Source organism: Calypte anna, chromosome 3, assembly GCF_003957555.1.
Source record: "Calypte anna isolate BGI_N300 chromosome 3, bCalAnn1_v1.p, whole genome shotgun sequence".
NCBI lineage: Eukaryota > Metazoa > Chordata > Aves > Apodiformes > Trochilidae > Calypte > Calypte anna.
The window spans coordinates 112,270,482-112,292,640 of NC_044246.1; the positions used below are offsets into that span (position 1 = coordinate 112,270,482).

The 22,159-nt window shown below is 47.2% G+C and overlaps 1 protein-coding gene across 1 annotated transcript in view; it reads right to left on the bottom strand.

Moving 5' to 3' along the window:
• BLK (BLK proto-oncogene, Src family tyrosine kinase) overlaps positions 1-5,262 on the bottom strand; it is a 36,495-nt gene extending 31,233 nt beyond the window's left edge. The window contains 1 exon segment of the mRNA XM_030447300.1: positions 5,183-5,262. Coding sequence (XP_030303160.1) covers positions 5,183-5,262 — 80 coding nt within the window.
• Positions 5,263-22,159: the final 16,897 nt, after the last annotated feature.

Here is a 22,159-nt window from a genome sequence, read left to right on the forward strand (position 1 = left end):
AGCATGGGTGGGAAATGAAACCAGCAAAAAGCCTCCCAGAAAGGTCACCTTTCTCCACCCAGACACACAAGATGTTAGGACAGCTCTGGGTATTCACAGTTCTTACAAAATCCACCCCCTGTGCTCTCCAGGTGTCCTCTGCAGCCTCCATCAGCCACCCAACCATCCTTCAGGCAGGCAGGTGTTACAAAAAAACCCCAAAATAACCCCACAGGCAGATGTGGTCAGATGTGGAGAGCTTCTGGTCAGTTCCCAGCCCTCAGCTGGTGGAGTTTTAATTTTTTAAAGAGGAATTTATTTCTTTTCTTTGCCCCCCAAAAATACGTGGCTGAGTTGAGCACACATTGTTCCACAGTGGTTTTGCTGCTGATCAAGGTTTTATGAAATTAGCTTCATAAAAAATACTTTGAGGAAAGTCACTGATGGGTTCCCCAGCCATTTTTGGGGGGTTATTTTTTGTTTGTTGTTTTGTTTTGTTTTGTTTTGTTTTGTTTTGCTTTGTTGTTCCCAGTAGAAAAGAGCTTCATGGAGAAAGCAGTAACTCAGAAAAAGAGGAAAGTTGTTTTTCATGAATTTACAGCTTTTCACATCTAGAATTGTTTGTTTATTTTTAATAACTGAGCGTGGGGAAACTTCTTTCCTCGACTTTACTCAAGTTAAAAAAAAAAAGATTTATAAACCAAGTTCTTTTTAGAGGAACAGGAAATCAAAAGGGAACAAAAAACTTTGAAGGCAATGCAAAAATTTTCCGTAGATTTGAAAAGTTTCAGAGAAAATGAGTCCTGACAAGCTTTGAGTAAAAATATTTGATGTAGTAAAAATATTTGATCCTTCCTGAAAGGATCAAGAAAGCATTTGATCAAAAGTCAATAGACACAAGGATGGTGAGGTCTGTGTAGATCTGAGTTCTGAACATGTATGGGATGGGCATGAAGGTCCCAGGGAGGATGGATGCTCATTTAGGACCTATAAAACATGCTGTGTCCCATGTTTTAGGACAACAAAAGGTTTTCCCAACCTTTGGAGGAGCAGCTGAGGTGACTTTTTAGGTAGGAAGAGCTGGATGCAAGTACAGATGTTCCCACATCAGTAGGCCAAGGGGGGGGGGTCTTCAGAAGACCCTACCACAAGGCCTTGCTCCAGCAATGCTTTTGGTGGCATTTGGACAACATCTTGATGGTGGAGAGGAGAGAATATGATGAAAGGTCCTGTCACTCCCCTCGCTTCAAAGAGGATTCAAGAACATGCCCTACAGGAGCAACCCATCAAGCTAAACCTGGAACTCCAGGATGCTCAAGGTCCAATAGGGATGGACATAAATCTTTACTGACTACAGGGTTTGAAACCTTCCTTGCAGCTGTGTTTGTCCTGTTTTAAGTGTTTGAGGTGGGCTGAAGCAAACAGAACAGGGTTGAATTGGACTTCAGGGGAGGATGAAGGTAACTGGGCTAAGCCAAGTGCTGCAAACAGGGGCCTCTTGCCCATCTTATCTATGGAAAGCAGCCCTGGGCCATGGGCAAACCATCTCCTGTGGATGGCTGGTTTCTGCTGGCTGTTTTGCTCTTGCTACCAGGGCAAGAGAACTCAAAAGTTGTTCCTGATGTGAATGGGGTGATGTCTTCTCTACCAGGGATGTGGAGGACACAGACAAACAACCTTGGGATTGGGTGGGTGGGCATGGGCAAAAAGCAAGACAGAAGCCAGCAGAAAAGCAGAAGTCTTGGCTTTTTATTTGCCTCACCCCTATGAAGTTGTGTCATGGAAAAATAAGTTAAACCCTGAGCAAGCCCTGAGCAAACCAATAGTGTTCTACTGTGAGAGCAGCTTCAAAAATACCCAAGCCTGGTGAAATCACAAAAGTATCTCCTTTTCCACCCAGATGCTAGGGTGGGTCCACCAAAACATTTTTATAGTTGGCCAAGATTGGATATTTCTCTTAATTTTAAAACTTCAGAATGTTTTTGTTTGTTTGTTTGTTGCTGTTTTCAAATAAAGCACATTTTAGAAGGAAATGGCTTAAAAAAAAACCTAAAAAAAAATTATTGTGAAAATGCAGATAAAGACAAGGATGAAGGGTTTGAAAGGCTGAGTTTCTCTTTGTGTGTCCTCCCCATTCCATAAAGAATTGCTGAAACCAACTCACTTTGCATACCATAATTTAATAATTCTAGACTTTATTTAAGAGCTATTCTAGAAGCTGTGGCTGCCCCATCCCTGGAAGTCTTCAAGTCCAGGTTGGATGGGGCTTGGAGCACCCTGGGCTGTGGGAGGTGTCCCTGCCCATGAAGGGGGGTTGGAAATGGATGAGCTTTAAGGTCCCTTCCAACCCAAACCACTCTGGGGTTCTACACCTTACATTTCTGCATCAGCAAAGGGTAAAAACGTTCAGTAGAGACAAAAATCTCCACTGGTTCCAGGCACACACCAGATGTATTAAGTTCTCCAGAAGCTTTCTTCTCCCTGAATGGAATGGTTCTTCAGTGCATTTCCTGGTCACCCCCCCTCAGAATGCTTTGCAAGATTTACTGAAGATCTTGGTGAGCTCAGGTACTTAAATACAAGTGAAGATTTCCTACTGAGATGTTTTTTATATCTGTGACTGTTTTCTATTCCAGTTGTGCTTTGGTGTATTTTTTGATCTTTTTGGTTTTTCTTCTATTTTTTTTTTCATCTGTGGCTTTGTTGCTAAGAGGTGGTTACGAGATGGCTACAAACAAGTGTTCTGTGCTATAAACAGCACTGGCCATGCAGAAGGGCTATCTCAGAGGTGGGGGCTATGGCCATCACCCTCTCAAAGGACACTTTGGCCAAAGTCTTGCTGAAGAACCCTCCTTGCAAGTGGGAAGGCAGCAAGAACTCTTGGAATGATACCCAAGTGATGGATCTTCAGCTGGCATCACTGGCACCCTCATAGCCAAAGTGATGCTTGGCAGGTCCAGGCTGTGCCCAGAGCAATGCAGAAAGTTCCTGTGAAGAGCTGGAGACCCCAGAGCAAGAACCACCATGGGGGTTTTTTTTGGGGGGAGGGGAGAGAAGCAGAAGTCTGCCTTGCATGTTGCATCCTTGCTGGAGGACTGGGAGTATCCTACTGGCAACGTTCAGGTCTCACCCAATCCTGACCTTTGTTGGATTAAGACCCCAGCTTGCATTGGTGCTTGCCCTGAGGGCTCTTTGAAACACTCTGGCCAAAGAAAAAGGTCTTAGAAGGAGAAGCCCCAGGAGCAGGAAGGTTCTCCAGGTGATGCTGCTGAGGTGCTGATGTTGGTGCTGTGTTGCTGCAGGTTCCAGATTTCAGCATGGCCCCTGGGGCCACATCCTGACAGCAAGTTCTGCATCCTGCCAGCCCAGGGGAGCTGGAGGAGAAATCCAGAGGAGTCCTGTGTTCCTGTTCACCTCACTGAGGGTTTCTCATTGCAGAAAGGATATTGGAGCCCATTGGCTTCTTCTGGGACCTCTTGCTACAGTCCCACCCGAGCCACCTGGACATTTCCATCACAACCTAACTCTGCCCTGATTCTAACATCCTGCTTAATCCATACTTTCCAGGTCAACCTGGCCCAAGCAAAGAAGCCAAGCAGAAAATGTGGCTGTTTCAGGGCTTTCTGAAGAGCTGGGAGACTCCATGAGAGCAGAATCTGAGTGAGCCTGAGGGGTGGGAGCTCACAATTTCCAGGACCCTGAGGTTAAGCAGATGCAAAAAATTTCTTGACAGGGAAAAAAAAAAATAAAGAAAAAAAATAAAGAAGAGACTGAATGTGGCACTCAGTGCCATGGTCTGGGAACCACGGTGGCAGTGGATCAAGGGTTGGACTTGATGATCCCAGAGGTCCTTTCCAACCTGGATGATTCTGTGATTCTGTGTGAAATGGGATTCACGGGAGAGGGAAAGGAGGTGGATAGGGACAGGAGAAGATGGCAACATCACTTTGGAGCATCTCTGGTGTTCTGCAGGTGTCAGAAGTGTTATCATCTGCATCAAAAGAAACGTGACCAGCAGGTCAAGGGAAAAGCTGCCCAGAGAAGCTGTGGCTGCCCCATCCCTGGCAGTGTCTCAGCCCAGGTTGGATGGGGCTTGGAGCAACCTGGGCTGGTGGGAGGTGTCCCTGCCCATGCAGGGGGATTGGAACTGGATGAGCTTTAAGGTTCCTTCCAACACATGATTCTATGATTCGTTCCATGATTCTATGATTTTATGATCATGAAATTGCTCAAGAGTAATTTCCGCAGTGGCTGTAATTTCAACCCAGATATCAACCCAAAGCTATCTGCTGCCAAATGAAGTTGTCAGCCAGACTTGTAGATGAGCTATGGGCAAGCTGGAGTGCAGAAAGGAGAACAGACACAGGAGAACTTGTATCAGGAGAACCTTGGACAACCTCCGGAACAGGTTGCCCAAGGAAGCTGTGGCTGCTCCAGCAGGTCAAGGGAAAAGGAGAAGGTTGGGATGTCCTTCCACACTGCTACATATGGCCCCCCACATTTCTGCCTGGGCAGAGCATCTTCCTGAAGGCCTTGCCTCTTGGTGGCTCCCATTTTCCAGCAAAGGGGACAATATTTATTGCTAGCCATGTCCCATGAGGACCAGCAAAGCTGGTGGCAGCCTGGTGCTTCAGCATTCAGTGATACCAGAAACCACCTCCTTGGGTTGGGTCTCATGGTCCCTCCCACCATCCTCAGATGATGCAAAGGGCTGTAGGGAAAGATGCAGATCCCCACCTCAACATCTCCAAGCACTTGGGAAACCATGTCTCTCTGAAAGAGAAACAGAGCCTTTCCCTGACTCATCACAGCTGTGTCCAGCTCCAGCCAGCTTCCCCCCACATAAATACCTCCTCTTCCCCAGTAAGCCCTGGGGGAGCAGGGGAGGGTGGGAGTACCAAGGTGTGCACACCTGGTTCTTCTTCTCCTTTTTTTGCAGCAAACCAAGGGAAGAGCATCCCTGCAAACCACCCCTTGGGCTGGATCTTAGCAGCCACCACTGGGTAGTGCCCCATCACCCCCTCAACCCCACAGATTTGGGGGATGAAAAAAAACCCAAAAAACCCCAACAAAAAACAGGCAAGAGGGGAGCATCACATGAAGGAGGGGTGGGACAGAGGAAAGGGTCAGAGAAAAACCTTCTAGGCTTCTCCCCCCCCCATCTCAGGGGGATGGAGGTGAGGGTGGGATGTTCCCTACTTGCCTGCTTCCTACGGAGCTGCTCCTGGAGGCACGGCCTGAGGATGGACGAGCCCCTGGTCCCACCCATGACAGATGCTCCATGGGGCTGAGGGGCCTTGAAGAATATTTCTGTTAGAGACCTCTGGTTCCCACCGTGTCCACACCATCCATGGGATTGACTGCTTGGAATGTTACACACCCTCCCCCCCCCCCGACTGCAGGTGCAGCCTGATTTTGCACATGCTTTTAATGGGCTTTCTTTTTTTAATCAGATCTTTGTGTCAGAACTGACTCTTCTCTTCCCCCCAAGGATCCCTTGCTCTATTTTGAATATAAAAATGATCATACAGTGGGGGGGGGGGGGAAGGGAGGGGGTGGGAGCTGCACCTCCCAGGCAACGTGACCAATGAAAATAGCAGTGAGGAAAGCAAGAAACCTCAAGAAAATGGCAAAACCCAGCAAAACCCACAGCCTATTAACAGCTGTCAATAAAAACAGCCATGATGGCCATGAATGGGTTGTGCTTGCATGGTGCAAACCACCACATTTTAGGAAACAGGTGAAAAAGCTACATTTGCAATGATCTTTCCTCCCTCTGATTTAAAAAAAAAAATGGTTGTTTTTTTTTTTTTTTTAGATGAAAAGCAGTGTGTTCCAGTGAGCCCCAGCCCTCTGTCAACCTACACAGCTCTAGCAGAGGGGCCTAAGGAATAAGGACCTGGACAGGGACTTGTGGGTGACTCTCTGGATGTGACTTTCTCATTCTGCCCCAGCAGGTTCATTGTGGAGATGGAAACACCTTCAGCTTAAGAGCTAAATCAAAGCACCACGGAGGAGTTTGGGTTGGAAGAGGTGTTTAAAGACCACTTAGTCCAATCCCCCTGCAGTGAGCAGGGACACCTTCAACCAGATCAGGGTGCTCAGAGCCCCATCCAACCTGACCTGGAATGTTTCCGGGGATGGGGCATCTACAGCCTCTCTGGGAAAGTTGGACCAGGGTCTCACCAGCCTCACAGCAAAGAATTTATTCCTGATATCTCACCTCAGTCTCTCCTCTTCCAGTTTGAAACAATTCCCCCTCATTCCATCCCTCTATCCCTTTGTCCAAAGTCCCTCCCCAGCTTTCCTGGTGCCCCTTCAGGCACTGGAAGGTGCTCTAAGGTCTCCCTGGAGCCTTCTCTTCTCCAGGCTGAACAACCCCAACTCTCCCATCCTGGTTCCAGAGCAGAGCTGCTCCAACCCTCTGATAATTTTTGTCTTACACAACAATGTTTTATAAGAAGCAAGATTTGTTTTCACAGCCTCCTGAGGCTTCCTGTAAGGCTTATAAAGGGCTGATTTCTCCAGGGTGCTCTCAATGTGTTTGTTTAAGCTGTTGTAGAGACAAGACCTCCCAGAAAACCACTCTGTGAACCTCTGTGCACGGCGTCGTTTCTGCGTTTGAAGTGGCAGCAGGAGGGAAGGGGTTTTGGGTCTCTACCACCTGGAGGTCGGAATGACCTCACATGGTTTTCTCTTCAGCTGCTCTCACTGAGAAGGGCAAACACAAGCTGACATCCTCCCAGTGTGCTGCACAACCTAAAGGTCAACCAGATGCTGGTAATGCTGTTTACAGGAGGAAAGGCTTCATGGAGCAGATCTAAGCTGAGGTCAAGGCAAAAGACCTTAACCAACCATAAAATCCCAGGACAAGATGAGGGTGGCTGACAAAATAATGAGATCACAGAATCCCAGACTGGTTTGGACTGGAAGGGACCTTAAAGATCATCTCAGTCCAACTCCTACTGCAGGGACACCTCCCACCAGCTCAGGTTCCTCCAAGCCTCATCCAACCTGGGCTAAGACACTGCCAGGGATGGGGCAGCCACAGATTCCCTGGGAAACTTGGGCCAGGGGCTCAGCACCCTCACAGCAAAGAATTTCTTCCCAATATCTCATCTAAATCTCTCCTCTTGCAGGGAGATCCCCTACAAAACATACCCCTTTGGAAAGGACCTCTGGGATCAGCAAGTCCAACCCTTGATCCACTACCGCCGTGGTTCCCAGCCCATGGCACTGAGTGCCACATCCAATCTCTTCTTAAAAACCTCCAGGGATGGAGAATCCATCCCCTCCCTGGGCAGCCCATTCCAATGTCTGATCACCCTCTCCGGAAAGAAATTCTTTCTAATCTCCAACCTAAACCTCCCCTGGCACAGCTTAAGCCCATGGCCTCTTGTCTGACTGAGAGCTGCCTGGGAGCAGAGCCCGACCCCCCCTGGCTCCAACCTCCTTTCAGGGAGTTGGAGAGAGTGATGAGGTCTCCCCTGAGCCTCCTCTTCTCCAGCCTCAACACCCCCAGCTCCCTCAGCCCTTCCTCACAGGACTTGTGCTGGATCCCTTCACAGCCTCCTTGCTCTTCTCTGGACCTGTTCCAGCACCTCAATCTCCTTCCTGAGCTGAGATGGGAGCAGCTGCTCCAGGGTGCAGATACCTGATGCCCCAGCATCCCTCATGGGGTTGTGAAATTCCCTTCTTGGTAAACCCAGGTGGGACTAATGACAAGGGCATCACCCTTGGTTCTGCCACCACTCTGTGCTTCTGGCAAAGGAAAGAAACCCTGGGGGAGCTGCCAGACTTCCTGGGCCATGAGGAGGGTCTGGCAGGTGCTGAGGGGTGACACCATGCCTCTCATTTTTGATGACCCTCTAGCAGAAAGAGACAATCGGGACAGGCACCCACCCCATCACCTCTCAGCCAGATCTGCCTTCCATTTGCTCCTTTCCAGGAGTTACAGAGATAAGGAAACCCTTGCAGGATTCAGCAAACTTCTCCCTTGCCCATTTGCATTTTGCCAGCTCAGTTCTCCTCCAGCTATGGGCAAGGGAGAGGGAAGAAAGGTGTAGTTGGTTGGTTTAGGGCTGGGAAGAGAGAGGAGAACTTCAGGGTTAGTTGGAGAGCGTTGAGCTTTAGAGCAGGGCCTCATCCTTTGGTGGAGAGCAGCTCTGAGGTACCTTCCTGCTCTTTTCTAGGCTCCACTTCCTATTCCTAAGAAAAGAGAAGTTGCTTTTTTAGAAACCTCCTTGCCATCCACCATGAGGTAGGAAGGAGGAGCTACCACGAGGTGCAGCAAAGACTCAGAAATAAAACAGTGGCAGCCAAGTCATCCTGGGGAAACCTGTTTGTGATTTGGGACACACTCCTGATGCTGTCAGGGGTTGGGGGAAACTCAGCAGTTGCAGCTGAGCTGCTCCAAATCCCTTTCCAGTGATGGCCGAGGCTCAAGCAGCTCAGAAGCAAGAAGTAAACATTTTTAAAAGGATTAGATATAGTGTTGTCTGCCTATCACACCCCAGGGAGGTGGTTCTGGTATTTAAAAGGTCACCTTAAATATCTGAGAAACACCCAGTGCACATCCTTTCATCCCTGAGTCTCCTCCCTGTCCTCCAGGCTGAGCATCTCATGAACATGAGGTGGGTCCTGGAGCCAAGAAGCCCAAGCAGAGAGTGACCTCTTGCCATGAGCTTCACCAGAAATAACAAAGTGACAGCCCAGGGATGTCCTTTGAAAGCAACAGGATGGAGACCACTGAGAAAGTATGTGGAAAAGGGCACTGAAAAAGAGAGAAGGTCTCTTGTACACATCTCCTGCGTCCCTCTGGATGGGTTCCACCTGCCTCCACTTCCCTGACCTGAAAGTGCAGGCTAGAAGCTCACCCAGCTGCGTGGGGTCTGTCTGGTAGTGCTTCCCACTCTGTTGTCATTCATCAGTTCCCAGATGTTCTCCCAGATGTTCTCTAGATGAGTCTGCAGCCTTGAGGACAGATTTTGCAGATGAGCATGAACACCACATGTCCCACCCATGAGACAGATGCCAGTGGGCTTGTCCCTAAGAAAGATCCCTAGGATTTACCACTCCACAGGACATGGAGAGGGATGATCTGCACTCAACCGTGACCCCACATCCAGACACCCACACTGGTGGCACACTGCTCATCCTCCTTCTGCCATCCCACTGCCTTTTAGCCAGGTCACTATGAACCAAAAGTGTCCCTGTTAAGGTGCATGCTGCAGAAGTGACTCCAGTTTCGATCTGAGACTACCAAGAAGGATGAAGACAACTTCTCTTCCAGCTGGCCTGCCCTCAGGGATGCTCCCCTATACTGCTACTGTGGAAGATGGGTATCTCATTCCCTCCAGGTGCTGTTTTCATGGCCTGGTGGTGTTTTTCCTTTCCATGTTAAGAACGAGTAACCTAAATTTACCTTCTGAACCTCCCTGTTTCCATTCCTCCAGCAGACTGAAAGCTTTTTCAGTGCAACGTGTGGTTACTCCTGGAAGATGTTGATGCACTGGAACCAACCCTGCAGCCTCCATTTTGGGCACTTGCACTTTCTGAGCTCTCTGAGGCTACACCTCAACTACTAAAATAGTCACCATCTGGCTTCACCCTTCAAAATTAGGTGCCTGCATCCAAACCCTTCATAGTTTCCATCCTGTGGAGCTCCTGGAGTGTACTTAGGAAGGTCTAACCTGATAGCTCAAGTTGCACTGACCACTGGGGGGGTCTCTGCTGTCTCTTTCCCCCTGATTTACTCAGCACAAGACATCACCATGTTTGGGATGATGTTCAGACATGGGCACCTTGTGAAGCCCCTGCTAGAAGACCACCCCAAGGGCAGGGTGCTGATGGGCTCCCTCATGTTCCTCTACTGATTTTTTTATGGTTGAATCCCACGGACATTTCAGGGTTGGGATGAGAGATTGGGATGAAAACACAGCAATGGCTTTGGCTGATGGTGACTGGAGAATATTCTGCTAGTGGGGACCACAAAGAGATTTTTTTTTTTTTTAATGGCCACAGTTAGAAGAAGTCTTTTTGAAAGGAGAAAGTGACTTTTTCTCTTTTTCTTCTTTATGGAATAAAAGAATGGTTTGATTTGGAAGGGACCCTTAAAGATCAACTAATTCCAACCATCCTTCCATGAGCAGGGACATCTTCTTTCAAACCAGGTTGCTCCAAGCCCCATCCAACCTGGATTTCCCTTTTGATGCTGGTAGAGAAAAAAAGAACAAACACCATTTTTTCAGCCCTTGTTCAAAATTAGAAGGTGAGGTTGACTTTCAGAATTCAAAGAATAAAATTCCCCATGATGATTGGAGGAGTGAGAAATGTACCGGGAGGGAGCCCTTCTTGCTCCTAGGGCTGCTCCTGAGGCCTCGGGGTTTAGCCCATTCCTGGACGATGTCCTAGGGCTGTTCCTGAGGCCTCAGGATCTACCCCTTCTTGCCTGCTCCTGGGGCTCCTCGAGCTGTGGGCTTCTCCATCCTCACTGAAGAGTGAGAGCCCTCTCTGTGGGTCTCAGCTGCTCTCTTATTGGCCCCCTGCTCCTGCACATGCTCAGGAGGGAGGCCAGACACAGGTGAACCCACACCCACTCATCAATAACTCAGGGCACCTGGTCCTGTCTCACTACAGAGAAATGTGGCCAAACAAGGCCAAACGTTGCAGTCAGGTCTATTTCAGAAGTTATTACTTATGGTACAGAAGTGAGGGGGCTGATCCACTTTCAGGTTACTTCATCTTTGATCTGGTCTAATTCTATTGAACCAAAGCCAGAAGAAATCTTATTTTTCAAGTGTCTTGCTTTGCCAGTGCCCATACTCACTAACATACTCATGTTATTCACTAACAACCCACAGAATCATTTGCACACAACTTTTTTTCCCCTCTTTTCCACCAAAATTTCAAGGGATAAAAAAAAAAAAAAAGTATTCCATGAGAAATCACCACCCTCAAAAAGGTTCTGTCACTAAACCACTAAACTTACTGACATATTTCACTGGAAAAAAGGAATAAGTGCAAGGCTGTTATATTAATGTCTCAAGCAGCTGAAGTCTTCTTCTTGTGCTGCTAAAATGGTGGAGGCCAAACACGTAAGAGACAGACAGGAAAAACTCTTGAGATAAAAGTCAAGTTAAAAATTTATATCAATTTCTCCATTTGCTTAGGATGACCTAAGTTAGTTCCCCCTTCCTCCATCACGTGTCGTGGGTGATGCCTTGATTTTTCCACAGATCAAATTTAACCTTGATTCAAAGCCCACTTTTCAAGCATCATCCTCCAAGTCACATATTTTGGGATGTTCTACCCCAGGTTTTCATGTCTCCAAGCCATTCACCATCACCAACTATTGACATAAACATGGATTTTGTCAAAGTTTGCCTTTCCCAGCCCAGGGTTTTTATGGAGAAGTAAAGTACCTTCTTCTGAGGACCTGGTGTGACCTGATGCTCCTTCACTAACCCCCATAGCCCAGGAAAGTAGAGATCTGAGAAAACAGGAGGCTGGGACCTTCTGTGCACCAGGAGACTTTGCAAATAGAACCAAACAAAACCAAGAAGACCACAGAATCCCAGGCTGGTTTGTGTTGGAAGGGACCTTAAAGCTCATCCAGTTCCAACCCCCCTACCATGGGCAGGGACACGTCCCACAGCCCAGGTTACTCCAAGCTCCACCCAAGTTGATTTTGAACCCTGTGATGTAGAAATTGGGACCCTGGGGACTTGGACACAGGGACAACAACTTCTTTTGCCTCTTGTCCATAAGGATTCTTAAGCAGATGGAACACAGTATTTTTCACCCATCCTTTGTTCACCAAAACTGTTGCATATTCAGTCATCAGTGAGGTGGTTCAGGCATCCTGGACAACTGAATAATCTTTCACTCTTTTCCCCCTTATTAGGTAGCAGAGGATTCATTTGTAAACCAAATGTTTTCTATTTCTGCTCAGTCTCCTAATTGCCTGACACTTCAGGGTCCTGCACACTGGTTTTTTGATCAATAACACATTCCAAGGTTTCCAGGGGAACAGAAATGATCAGTGAGATTCTGTCAGATTTGAAGAATAATTTTATAATTAATTTAAATAAAGGAGATGAATTAAGAAGAGAGATTCTGAAAAGCACATTTCATTCCAGAAGCCTCATATTACATGTGGGATTAAATTCACAGAAATGGAAGGCCCTAAAAGACCTTTAAATCTGGTGGACCCACATTGCATCTAGGACCCTACAAACCTGGCACTTCAAAACTCTCAGCAATGAAAATTCTCCTTGCTGCCCATCAGTCCATCCCAGCCCTGCAATTCCCATAGTCTTAAAATTACTTCCTAACCATCAGCACTAATGTTCATCACTGATTAAAAAAAAAAAAACCTACAACTTCTTGTCCTTCCCATGGTGGACATGAAGTTTATTCCTTCCCTTCTTTGCCATGGCTGCAAGAAACAAAGCAAAAATATTTCTTGCACAAATTCCTCACTGATCACATTTTCCACACCTTTGCTCAATTCTGTCCCTCTCCTTAGGGCATCTGTAATTGAGTTTGGAAGTTTGAATAGGCAAGCCCATAATGTTTTCCCAATTAAAACTGACCAACATTAACAAAGGCAAAATTGCTCCGTGAAACCACAGGAACGTTGTTCTCCTACTCAATTGTGACATTTTCTTGGAAAAAATTATAATTAGAAACCTCTTTTTTTATTTCAACACAGGGAGCTGCTGTGTTTTGAGATTTCTTTGGGGGCAGGGGGAATTTTTCTGGTTGGCCAGTGAAATAAATGCCTTCGGATAGAAGTCTGGTATGGAAAGGAGACTGACCTGTGAGAAGCACATGGCTTGTCCAGCATGAAACACTGGAGGTCTGGTTTATGTTCATGCTGCAGATGTTGCACCTTAACATTTATTTTTAAGCAGGAACCATGACCTTGTATCTCCTGCTTCCTATGGGGTTGTAGGAATTTCACTGATATCCAGTGGTGCAACCAAAAGGATCAGCAGGCTCCTGAGGCTGTAATCTGTCACCAAAACCTCTACCAGGGGGAGTTTCCATCCTTTTTTTACCCCTCCAGCTACTTCTTGCCTTGCAATGTTGTGCCCACCTAATGAGAAATGGGCCTTGCACCACATACAATGAAGATGTGAGTGGAAACTTGGGCTCCAGTAGGATTTAGCCCCAAGTGTCTAAATTCTTGCCCATGCCTGAACCCCCTGAGCCTGCAAGAAAGTATTGACTATGGGGGAGCTCACCCACATGGAGTCAATGCTTGGTTGCCTCCAGAGTCTCATGAGCTGTGGAAGAGCAGGGAGGAAACTCCCTTTTTAATATAGAGAGAATGGAAAGAATGAGGGGAAAGGAAGGAAGAGAAATATTGATAAGGCAGCAATGTGCCTAAGTGCTCCTAATCTGTTCAACATGGTGCTGTGACCTCCTTGAAATCTGTGGTGACCTCTTTCCACACCTGAAGGAGATGGGCAAAGCTTTGTCTGCACTGATCCAGGCTCTCAAGACCTTTTTTGGGTTCTAATGTGCACGTAAAGGTGCCACTGAGAATTAAAGGCTGAAAGGTCACTCAAGAGGAAAGGCACAGAGCAGAAATAAAAGAGCTGAGAACTTTGCCTGAACTGGACACCCAGCCCCAGTTATGCAGTCTGGGGTATCATGGGTTTATTTAACAGGGAATGCAGCACCACAGCTGAGAGCCTGGGGTATAAATGATGCCAGAACCCCCCATGCTGGTTAAGTAGAAAGCAGGCAGCTGATAGAAAAGGAAAACCAGGAGCACCTTTGCAAGATTTTCACTCAAATACGTCTTGTGTCTTTCCTCCTTCATCAGCAAATTCAGCCTTTGACTTTGCACCCCCTCAAGGCTCAGCAATAGCCTTCTTTTTAAAGAACAAACCAAGAATGGACCAGAAGGATATTTTTTTTCACAGATATTTTGTGAAATAAAAATCCACAGGGCAATGATAACGCTGCAGGAAGTCTGGGAGAAAAAAAAAAACCCCACAACCAAAATGTGGGCAAGAGATCACAAACTCTGCAGCCCTCAAATCTTCTGAAAAAAATTATTTAAAACTTGACAGAATGAGGAATGGAGCATATTAGTGAGGGTGCCTGTGCTGCCCTGAAGTTGTCCTTTTTTTTGTTGATTTCCATCTGCTTTCTCTTCTCCAGCCCGTACCAGAGAAGGGACCTCGTGTGCCTGCCCTGCATGCGGCAGGAACCCTTACTGCTGGCAATGTGTGCACCTTGTCCTATATTTACACTTTTAAAAATCCATAATCAATTCAAAATCATGGAAAGAAAGGCAAGAAATGCCCCCACTTCATAAGAGGGGTAAGTTAAATGAAGAGCGTTGCCTTGCCAGGCATCACTGGCCACAAAGCCTGGAGCAAACATCTGACATGCAAATAACCCACAAAGAAGCAACTGCTCTTCTCTCCCAGAAGTGGGACAGCAAATCTGAGGAAGAAATTGTGTAGTGTGAAAGTGGTGAGACACTGGAACAGGTTTCCCAGGGAGGTTGTGGATGCCCCATCCCCTGAAGTATCTCAGGCAAGGTTGGATGGGGCTTGGAGCACCCTGGGCTATGGGGAAGTAGATGATGGAGCACCCATGCAGGGGGAAGTAGATGATATTTAAGCCTTTCCAACCCCAAGTAATCTGGGATTTTATGATTACATGAAACAAAGTGGGTTCTGAGATATCCAGTCTCCAAGTGAGGGCCCTGTGAGATACTGGTTCTGGCCTGAATTTTAATCTGGAATAAAAGTTAAGGACTTAGTGTTGAGTCTGCCTGGGGATGAAGCAGTAAGTCCATCTTTCCTATAGCTCTGTTGGAGATCTCCAGCTTGGCAGAAGCTTTGCCCACAACCAGCATTAACCTGCCATTGGTTTTACCAGCTTGAATGGAAGAGCTGGTGAAAACAAAATATTACCTTCCAGAAGAGCATCCAGCCCATCTGCAGGGCAAAAAAACCCAAAAATAAAAATTAAAGTTCCTCAGCTCCAAGAATGCCTCTCACAGAAGGGCATTAAAGCCTCAGCTCTTCTCTGCACCTGAGCAGCACCCATGGGTTCAACTCAGCAAACGTTGCTGAGATGGAACCTGAGCACCTGAACTTCCCTCTCCTCCTAAATTCAGAATTAGGATCCTGATTTCACTTTCTCCTCTCCCTCTCCTTTCCCAAGGAATTCAGTTGGAAGAATCTCATTCACCCCTTGCTATTTCAAGGACTGTCATCTACTTCTGAAATTTATGATTTTTTTTTCTTTTAATTTTTTTTTTTAATAATGAAAAAGAGGTTGATCCGTGCCCAAGAGAGAACCTACCAGGTCAGCTTCTCACTTACAGCAGCAGTCCCAGCACTGGGGAAGTGCCCCAATTTCAGCACCCAGGCATTGCCAGAAGGAAAGGAGGAGATGCACCCTTCCTCCATCTGTGGCAGCAGTCTGGCCCATTGAATATCCCACTCCCTATCTTTAAAGGCTTAATTACCACTGATCCATAATTAATAACCAGGGATGAGCCAAATCTTTAGGTGCTCAAAGGAGATGCACCCAGACAAGCAGCAGAAATGAAGCGAAGTTGCTAGAAAAGAGTCTGCACTTACCTGTTGAGCCTCAATGTTGGGATTAAATCATAGCCCTCCCAATCCTGGTTGTCCACCAGAGCTTAAAAAAAAAAATAAATCCCTTGCAGGGTGTGTAGTTCAGAACATAAGCTTGGCTTATGATCAGTTTTAATCCTTAGAGCAGGTAGAAAGAGAAACCCTAATTCCTCTGGGCGTCTGTTAGTGGTTTCCTGTCGACAGCAGCTGAATGACAAATCAGACTGGTTTGTAACACTTATAGCAATTAAGGGCTGGTAATACAACCACACTGCTCATGTAGCACTAAAGGCAGCGTGCTGGCTACCTTAGAAGAACCACAAAGGCTTGGGGAGGCTATAAAAAGTACAGTCCTGCTATAAATGGTGCCCCAAATCTCTCTTCTTCAAGGTGGGGTGAGGTGGAAGCCATCGGCTGGAGCCACAGGGTGCAAAAGTGATCTGTAGATGGGAAGGGAAATGCAAGGCCTTGGGTTCTCTAGGTTGGTCCATTCACAGCTCAGTTAGCAGGGGTGGAGATACTTATTGTATTTGCTTAACATTCGGGAGACTTTCTCTCCAGTCAGGTTCTACTTTGAGCAGTTTCCCCTTTTTTCTGTGACCATCGAGGTTACGGTGCTGTAATCTTTCCATTTGAAGTTCCACTTCTGCTTAAAATCTCATCTAATGAGAGAAGCTGTGTTCCTCCTCAGAGCTGGAGGCCACGAGTAGAAAGCAGATGATGCAATTTAGGGCACAAGAAGCACTGGAGGCAGCTGACAGCACACCCTGATATCTCCTTATCGCTTGCGTGTGAGATCTGCCTTCCCTCTACCTTCTGCACGTAGCTGCTTGCTGTCTTGCAGAAAGTTTCACTTGGGGTCTGTCCACCTGGAGATGTTGTGGGGAGGGACCAGCTGAGATCTCACCGTGCTGGCGTGGTTCAGTGCCTGCCATCCCCAAAGGTCTTTGAGCACCATGCACCTGGGGAGCCTGCTGGACATAAAGCTTAATACGAGTGAGTGTTCTGCTGCAAAGAAAGCCAACAGGGACATAAAATCACAAAACAGTTTGGGTTGGAAGGGACCTTAAAGATCATCCAGGTCCAAAGCCCATGGACAGGGACACCTCCCACAGCCCAGGTTGCTCCAAGCCCCATCCAGCCTGGGCTGAGACACTGCCAGGGATGGGGCAGCCACAGCTTCCTTGGGCAACCTGGGCAACCAGGGGCTCAGCACCCTCACCAACCTAGGAAGGTTGGTGATCTTCCTAAGATCACATCTAAATCTTCCCCCTTTCAGCTTAAAACAATTCCCTCTTGTCCCAACACTATGCCCTGGACATTATGTGTCCACCAAGATGCTTCCACTCTTGTGTTTCTCAGTGGCGATGCCTTATTGAGGAGCCAGGTAAGATCAAAAAGGGGAATTTTGGGTTCATTAAAAGTTCTGGAAAATAATTTACAACTAATATTCTGGGTGAAAGGGGAACTCAAATCGTTTTTCCTGCAGAGTAGAGAGGTGGAAAAAAAATACATATAAGTCCTGAGATTTTTAATCTCAAAAGTAAATTATGGGTTGCTGCAAGGAACTGGACAGCAGGCTTGTCAAAGGGAAAATTCAGATCTTTGGAAAAGGTTTTGGTTTTCTTTGGAAATAATTTCTAGTTCTTCAGGGCTTAACTGTTTTAGGGCTGGAGGGAGGAATAAGGAGCTCAATATTACACATTTGAAAACTTAGATCTGGAACAGCCAAATGGATTTCTTTTGTACTTAAAAACAAGCAAACAAACAAACAAAAAAAAACAGGTGGGCTAAAAATTGCCTCCAGGATTTTGGTAGGATTTCAGGCACAGTTGTCCTTTTCTTTTTGTCTTTGATGTTGAATCAGCTGGAGGAACCCATGGAGAAAATATTGCTGCTACCTCAAGGTAACACACAATGCAAACACCACCAGAATGTTCCGTGATGATGAAACTTATGAAATCTGATTTTATTTCCATGTCTTGGTGTTTAACATCTAGGTCATGGTCACTGTTCATTTTTTTCTCTCGTGGACTTCGTTTCCTCTGCTCAGCCACATTTTTTACATACTCAAAACATCTTGTCCTTGACCAAACTCAGCTAGAATTCACCAGAAAGTTTACAAGTTATTTGGTGGGAGGGGTTGATGGATGGACCAACAATCCTGTTGGTTTGGAAATGCAAAAGAAAACAAAATACCAACCTCTAAAATATTGGGAAAGAAACCAAATTTCTCACAGGGATGGAATTTGAATGAGAAGGGTCAAAGTTAAGAGTGGTGAAATATCTACAGCCCCTTGTCTTGTTCTGGAAGCACTTCACATGCCAAGGTCTTTCTCCTGTATCCCTACATCACTGCTCTACTTCCACCTCCATGAAGAATTTCTGGTCCAAAAAGCAGTCTCCACCTTGCTTGAACCTGTTTGTGTTGAAAAAGCCCCAGAACTTTCTGCCATATTATTCCAGATTTCCAGTAGCCCAATTCCTCCTGGTACCACATCCCAGTAATTGACAACAGATCTGCATCACACTCTGTGCTGGACAACCTTTTCCATGGAAAAGGCAATTCCTCAGCTCCAGCATGGACATCATTTTGGCAGGGTGAGGGATTCCAATGTGTGCTGGCAGCCCAGAAACCAACCATGTCCTGGGTTACTTCAAAAGCAGCATCATCAACAGGGTGAGGGAGAGATTGTCCCCCTCTGCTCTATTTTTGTAAGACTCCCTTGCAGTGTTGGGTCCAGTTCTGGGTCCCCCAACACAAGAAGGACCTGGAGATGTTGGAGCAAGTCCAGAAGAGGCCATGGAAATGATCCAAGGGGTGGAGCAGCTCTGCTCTGGATCCAGGCTGAGAGGGTTTGACTTGTTCAGCCTGGAGAAGAGAAGGCTCCAGGGAGACCTGAGAGCACCTTCCAGTGCCTGAAGGGGCTCCAGGAAAGCTGTGGAGGGACTTTGGACAAGGGGATAGAGGGATGGGATGAGGGGGAATTGTTTCAAACTGGAAGAGGAGAGACTGAGATGAGATATTAGGAAGAAATTCTTTTCTGTGAGGGTGGTGAGACCCTGGTCCAACTTTCCCAGTGAGATTGTAGATGCCCCATCCCTGGAAACATTCCAGGTCAGGTTGGATGGGGCTCTGAGCAACCTGATCTAGTGGGAAGTGTCCCTGCCCATGTCAAAGGGTTTGGAATTAAGACAATCTTTAAGTTCCCTTCCAACCCAAACCAATCTGGGATTCTGTGTTCTATGGCCCAGAAGCAAAGCAGGGCCAAACACATGGGTGCAAGGGGCTTTTCTGTGCACTGAGCAATCTGCTCTGTGTTGCTCAGAAATCTTGTGCTAGCTCAGCTAAGAAATGACATCTCTGAAACATGATCCAGAGTAAACAACAGAGCAATACAGAAAAAAAAACCCAGACCCAGGTCCTTCAGTGACCCATGCATATGAGCAGCCAGGTGACCACAAGAGTCTGCAGATCTTCTATGTCTGAACTGATCTATGCTTCTATGCTATCATTTCCCTTGGTGTGGCCAAGGGACAGCAGTAATTGGAGACCTGCTGCCCTCTTTAGGTGTCTCTGCCACATCTCCAGGTTCACTGCCTCCCAGGTGGCCCTCCAGAGATGGCAGAGGACTCTCCAGATGCAAGTCCCTGGGAAGGTTGTGGAGGCTGCACGTGGCTAGGACAGGGTGGTGATGGTTGGGAGCACCACAGCCTCCTCTCTCTGTCCCAGTCTGGGCAACTTAAGCCCTACAGAATTTATTTCTTTGGGGAAATTCATTTATTTGATAACCAACTGAGAAGAAACCAACGATGATCCCCCAAGATGCTCCCAGCACATGGTCCCACAGGATGGCCATGTTTCTCCTCTGGGAAGTGGTCTCCTCTGAGAGAGTGATCAAGCATTGGAATGGGCTGCCCAGGGAAGTAGTGGATTCTCTGTGTCTGGAGATATTTCAAAAGAGACTGGATGTGGCACTCAGTGCCATGGTCTAGCAACCACAACGGTGGTTCAAGGGTTGGACTTGATGATCTCTGAGGTCCCTTCCAACCCAGCCAATTCTATGATTCTAAGTCCATCTCCTCCATGCTTTGTTGACAGGATGTCTTCAAAGAGAAATTCCCCAAAACTAGGAGCCAGGAGAAGAAACAAAGAGTTTAGATCCAAGCTGCATTGAAGTGCTGCTGGTCTGGAAGAGGAATGGTCATTTCTGGTGACACAGAGGCATTTGAGAAGCTCTAGATGAGATTAAACTGGCTAGAGGGCACATCATGTCATTTGTGGTGCTCAGGTTGGAACAGGAGGTTTGGGCTTTCCAGGACAGTCTGGAGGGGATGAGGACTCCAGCAGGCAGTTATCAGCTTGGGCTTTGCAAAACCACATCCTAGGAAAGCCCCAGGCTTGCATTCAAGTGTTTCCAAGGATTCAGGAGTCCCCTGGGAAAGGCGCTGTGCCCAAGATTGCTGTGGGATATAGCTCTTGGATCTGGCACCTTCTGCATCTCTGAGTGGAAGAGAAAGGTCTTGCTGTATGTGAGGAAAAGGAAAAAAAAAAGTCTGAGCCATAGGTTGCAGAAGTTGATTTTGACTCATTACACCTCATCTCAGGTGCCCACTGCAGGTGGTTGGATTTGGAGTCTCACCACCAGAAGGGTTTTTTTAGAAGAGCAGATAACCACCTCATCTATTTTTTATTTGGGGAGGTGAAGGCAACTGAAATGAGATCAGTTCAAGCCAAAAAAGATTCAAAACACATGAAGTGATTTCTGAGGGACCTGGCTTCAGCCTTTCACTGCTGTCCTATGGCAGCTCATTTGAAATCCATTACACAACTCCATGAAAAATAAACATTTACAGAAGAAGGAGAAAGTGTCAGCTTGTGGTCTGTTGCTACAAGAAGATAAGATGTTCAGCCTTGGTAGTGACACCTCTGCCAGTAAACTAACCCATGTTAGACATGGGCTCCAGCCCTGAGGCCAACTGACCCTGTCTGGACACATCCATGCAATCAAAAATTCTTGGCAATCAAATCTGGGTGGTTAAATCCAACTTCTTTGTCAGGAAGGGGCCCTGGTCTTGCTCACTCATCATTACTGAAATCTTCCAGTACCTGAAGGGGACCAAAAGAAAGCTGAGGAGGGACTTTTTATGAGGGCATGTAGCAATGGAATGAGGAGGAATGGCTCTAAACTGGAGTAGGGGAGATTTAGGCTGGTTATTAGAAAGAAATTCTTCATTATGAGGGCGGTGAGACCCAGGTTTCCCAGAGAAGCTGTGGCTGCCCCATCCCTGGCAGTGTCTCAGCCCAGGTTGGATGGGGCTTGGAGCACCTTGGGCTGGGGGAGGTGTCCCTGACCATGGCAGGGGGGTTGGGACTGGATGAGCTTTAGGGTCCTTTCCAACCCAAACCAGTCTGTTGTTCCATGAAACATCACACTGCTTGTCCCACATGAAAACCAGACCAGGGACTATGTCTCACCTGGCTCCTGGGCCCATGTCTTTGTCCTGACACCTTTTGGTTCATCAGCAGGAACCCAGTCTCTGTTTTGATGAGATGTTGTAGCAAATGTTGAACCATCTTTTTGCTGCTAAGGATTTACCTGCAGCTTCAGATGTTTTAATGTGAAGGCAACAGCTCTTTCCCTGGTTCCTTTCCATCAGCAGCAGTTCTGGGAAGGATGGGTTCAAGCTGCTGGGTGACCATCTGCAACACAGCAAGGGCTGATCACCAAACTGCATTTGCATATCTGAAATCTGATTTTTAAAAATAGGGTACTTGCAATGGAAAAGAAACCCAAACCCAACAACAATAAGTAAAAAAAAAAAATTAAAATTATGTTTCCATCAGAAATGTGAAAACCCTGCTTTTAGGAGTCCAGGTTCTTACATCTCACAGGACATCAGCTCCTCCTGAGCTGGGTGCTGTACAGACACAGCCTCTAAATTACTAGGGGTGGTTTTTTTGGGTGGTGTCTGAAGGGATGTGGGAAGTCCCAGCCCTGGGGTTTGTGAGGCTTTTTTTGGGATGCCAGGCTGAGCACAGCTGGAAATCTCTCCCTGATGCCAGGGAGGGGGAGAGGAGGGATGGTTTGGGCAGGAGAAGGGTTAAAAAAAAAACCCAACAAAAAACAAAAGGAGGCTGTGAGGGGGGTAGGGGGGGGGGTTCTCTCACAAAAGCTGAATGTGGGCAGGGGCCTCGGTGGTTCAGTGTGAATTGCCAGCACTTAACCCTTTGCACCACCAGGTCTGTGAACACAGCCAGGGGTCCTGAGGCACCAGAGGTTCAATAGGTGGAGGTGGGGACAGATGTGTGGGACACTCTTCAGATCTGTCCCCAGGCTTCAAGGAGGTTCACGTGGAGGTGAATAAGCTCCTGGAGGAGGAAGAAGTCTCCTGCCTTTGCTTCTGGCCCCCAGTCAACCAGGAGCTGGGCTATGTGCCTCTCTCCATCCCTCCTCAGATGCAGTTAAAATGGTTTCCAGCCCCTCGGGGCGGGGGGAGATGTGAAAGCAACAGGCGATTTCCCAGCACATCAGACTGGCAAGGGCTGGTTTCTGAGCTGGTTT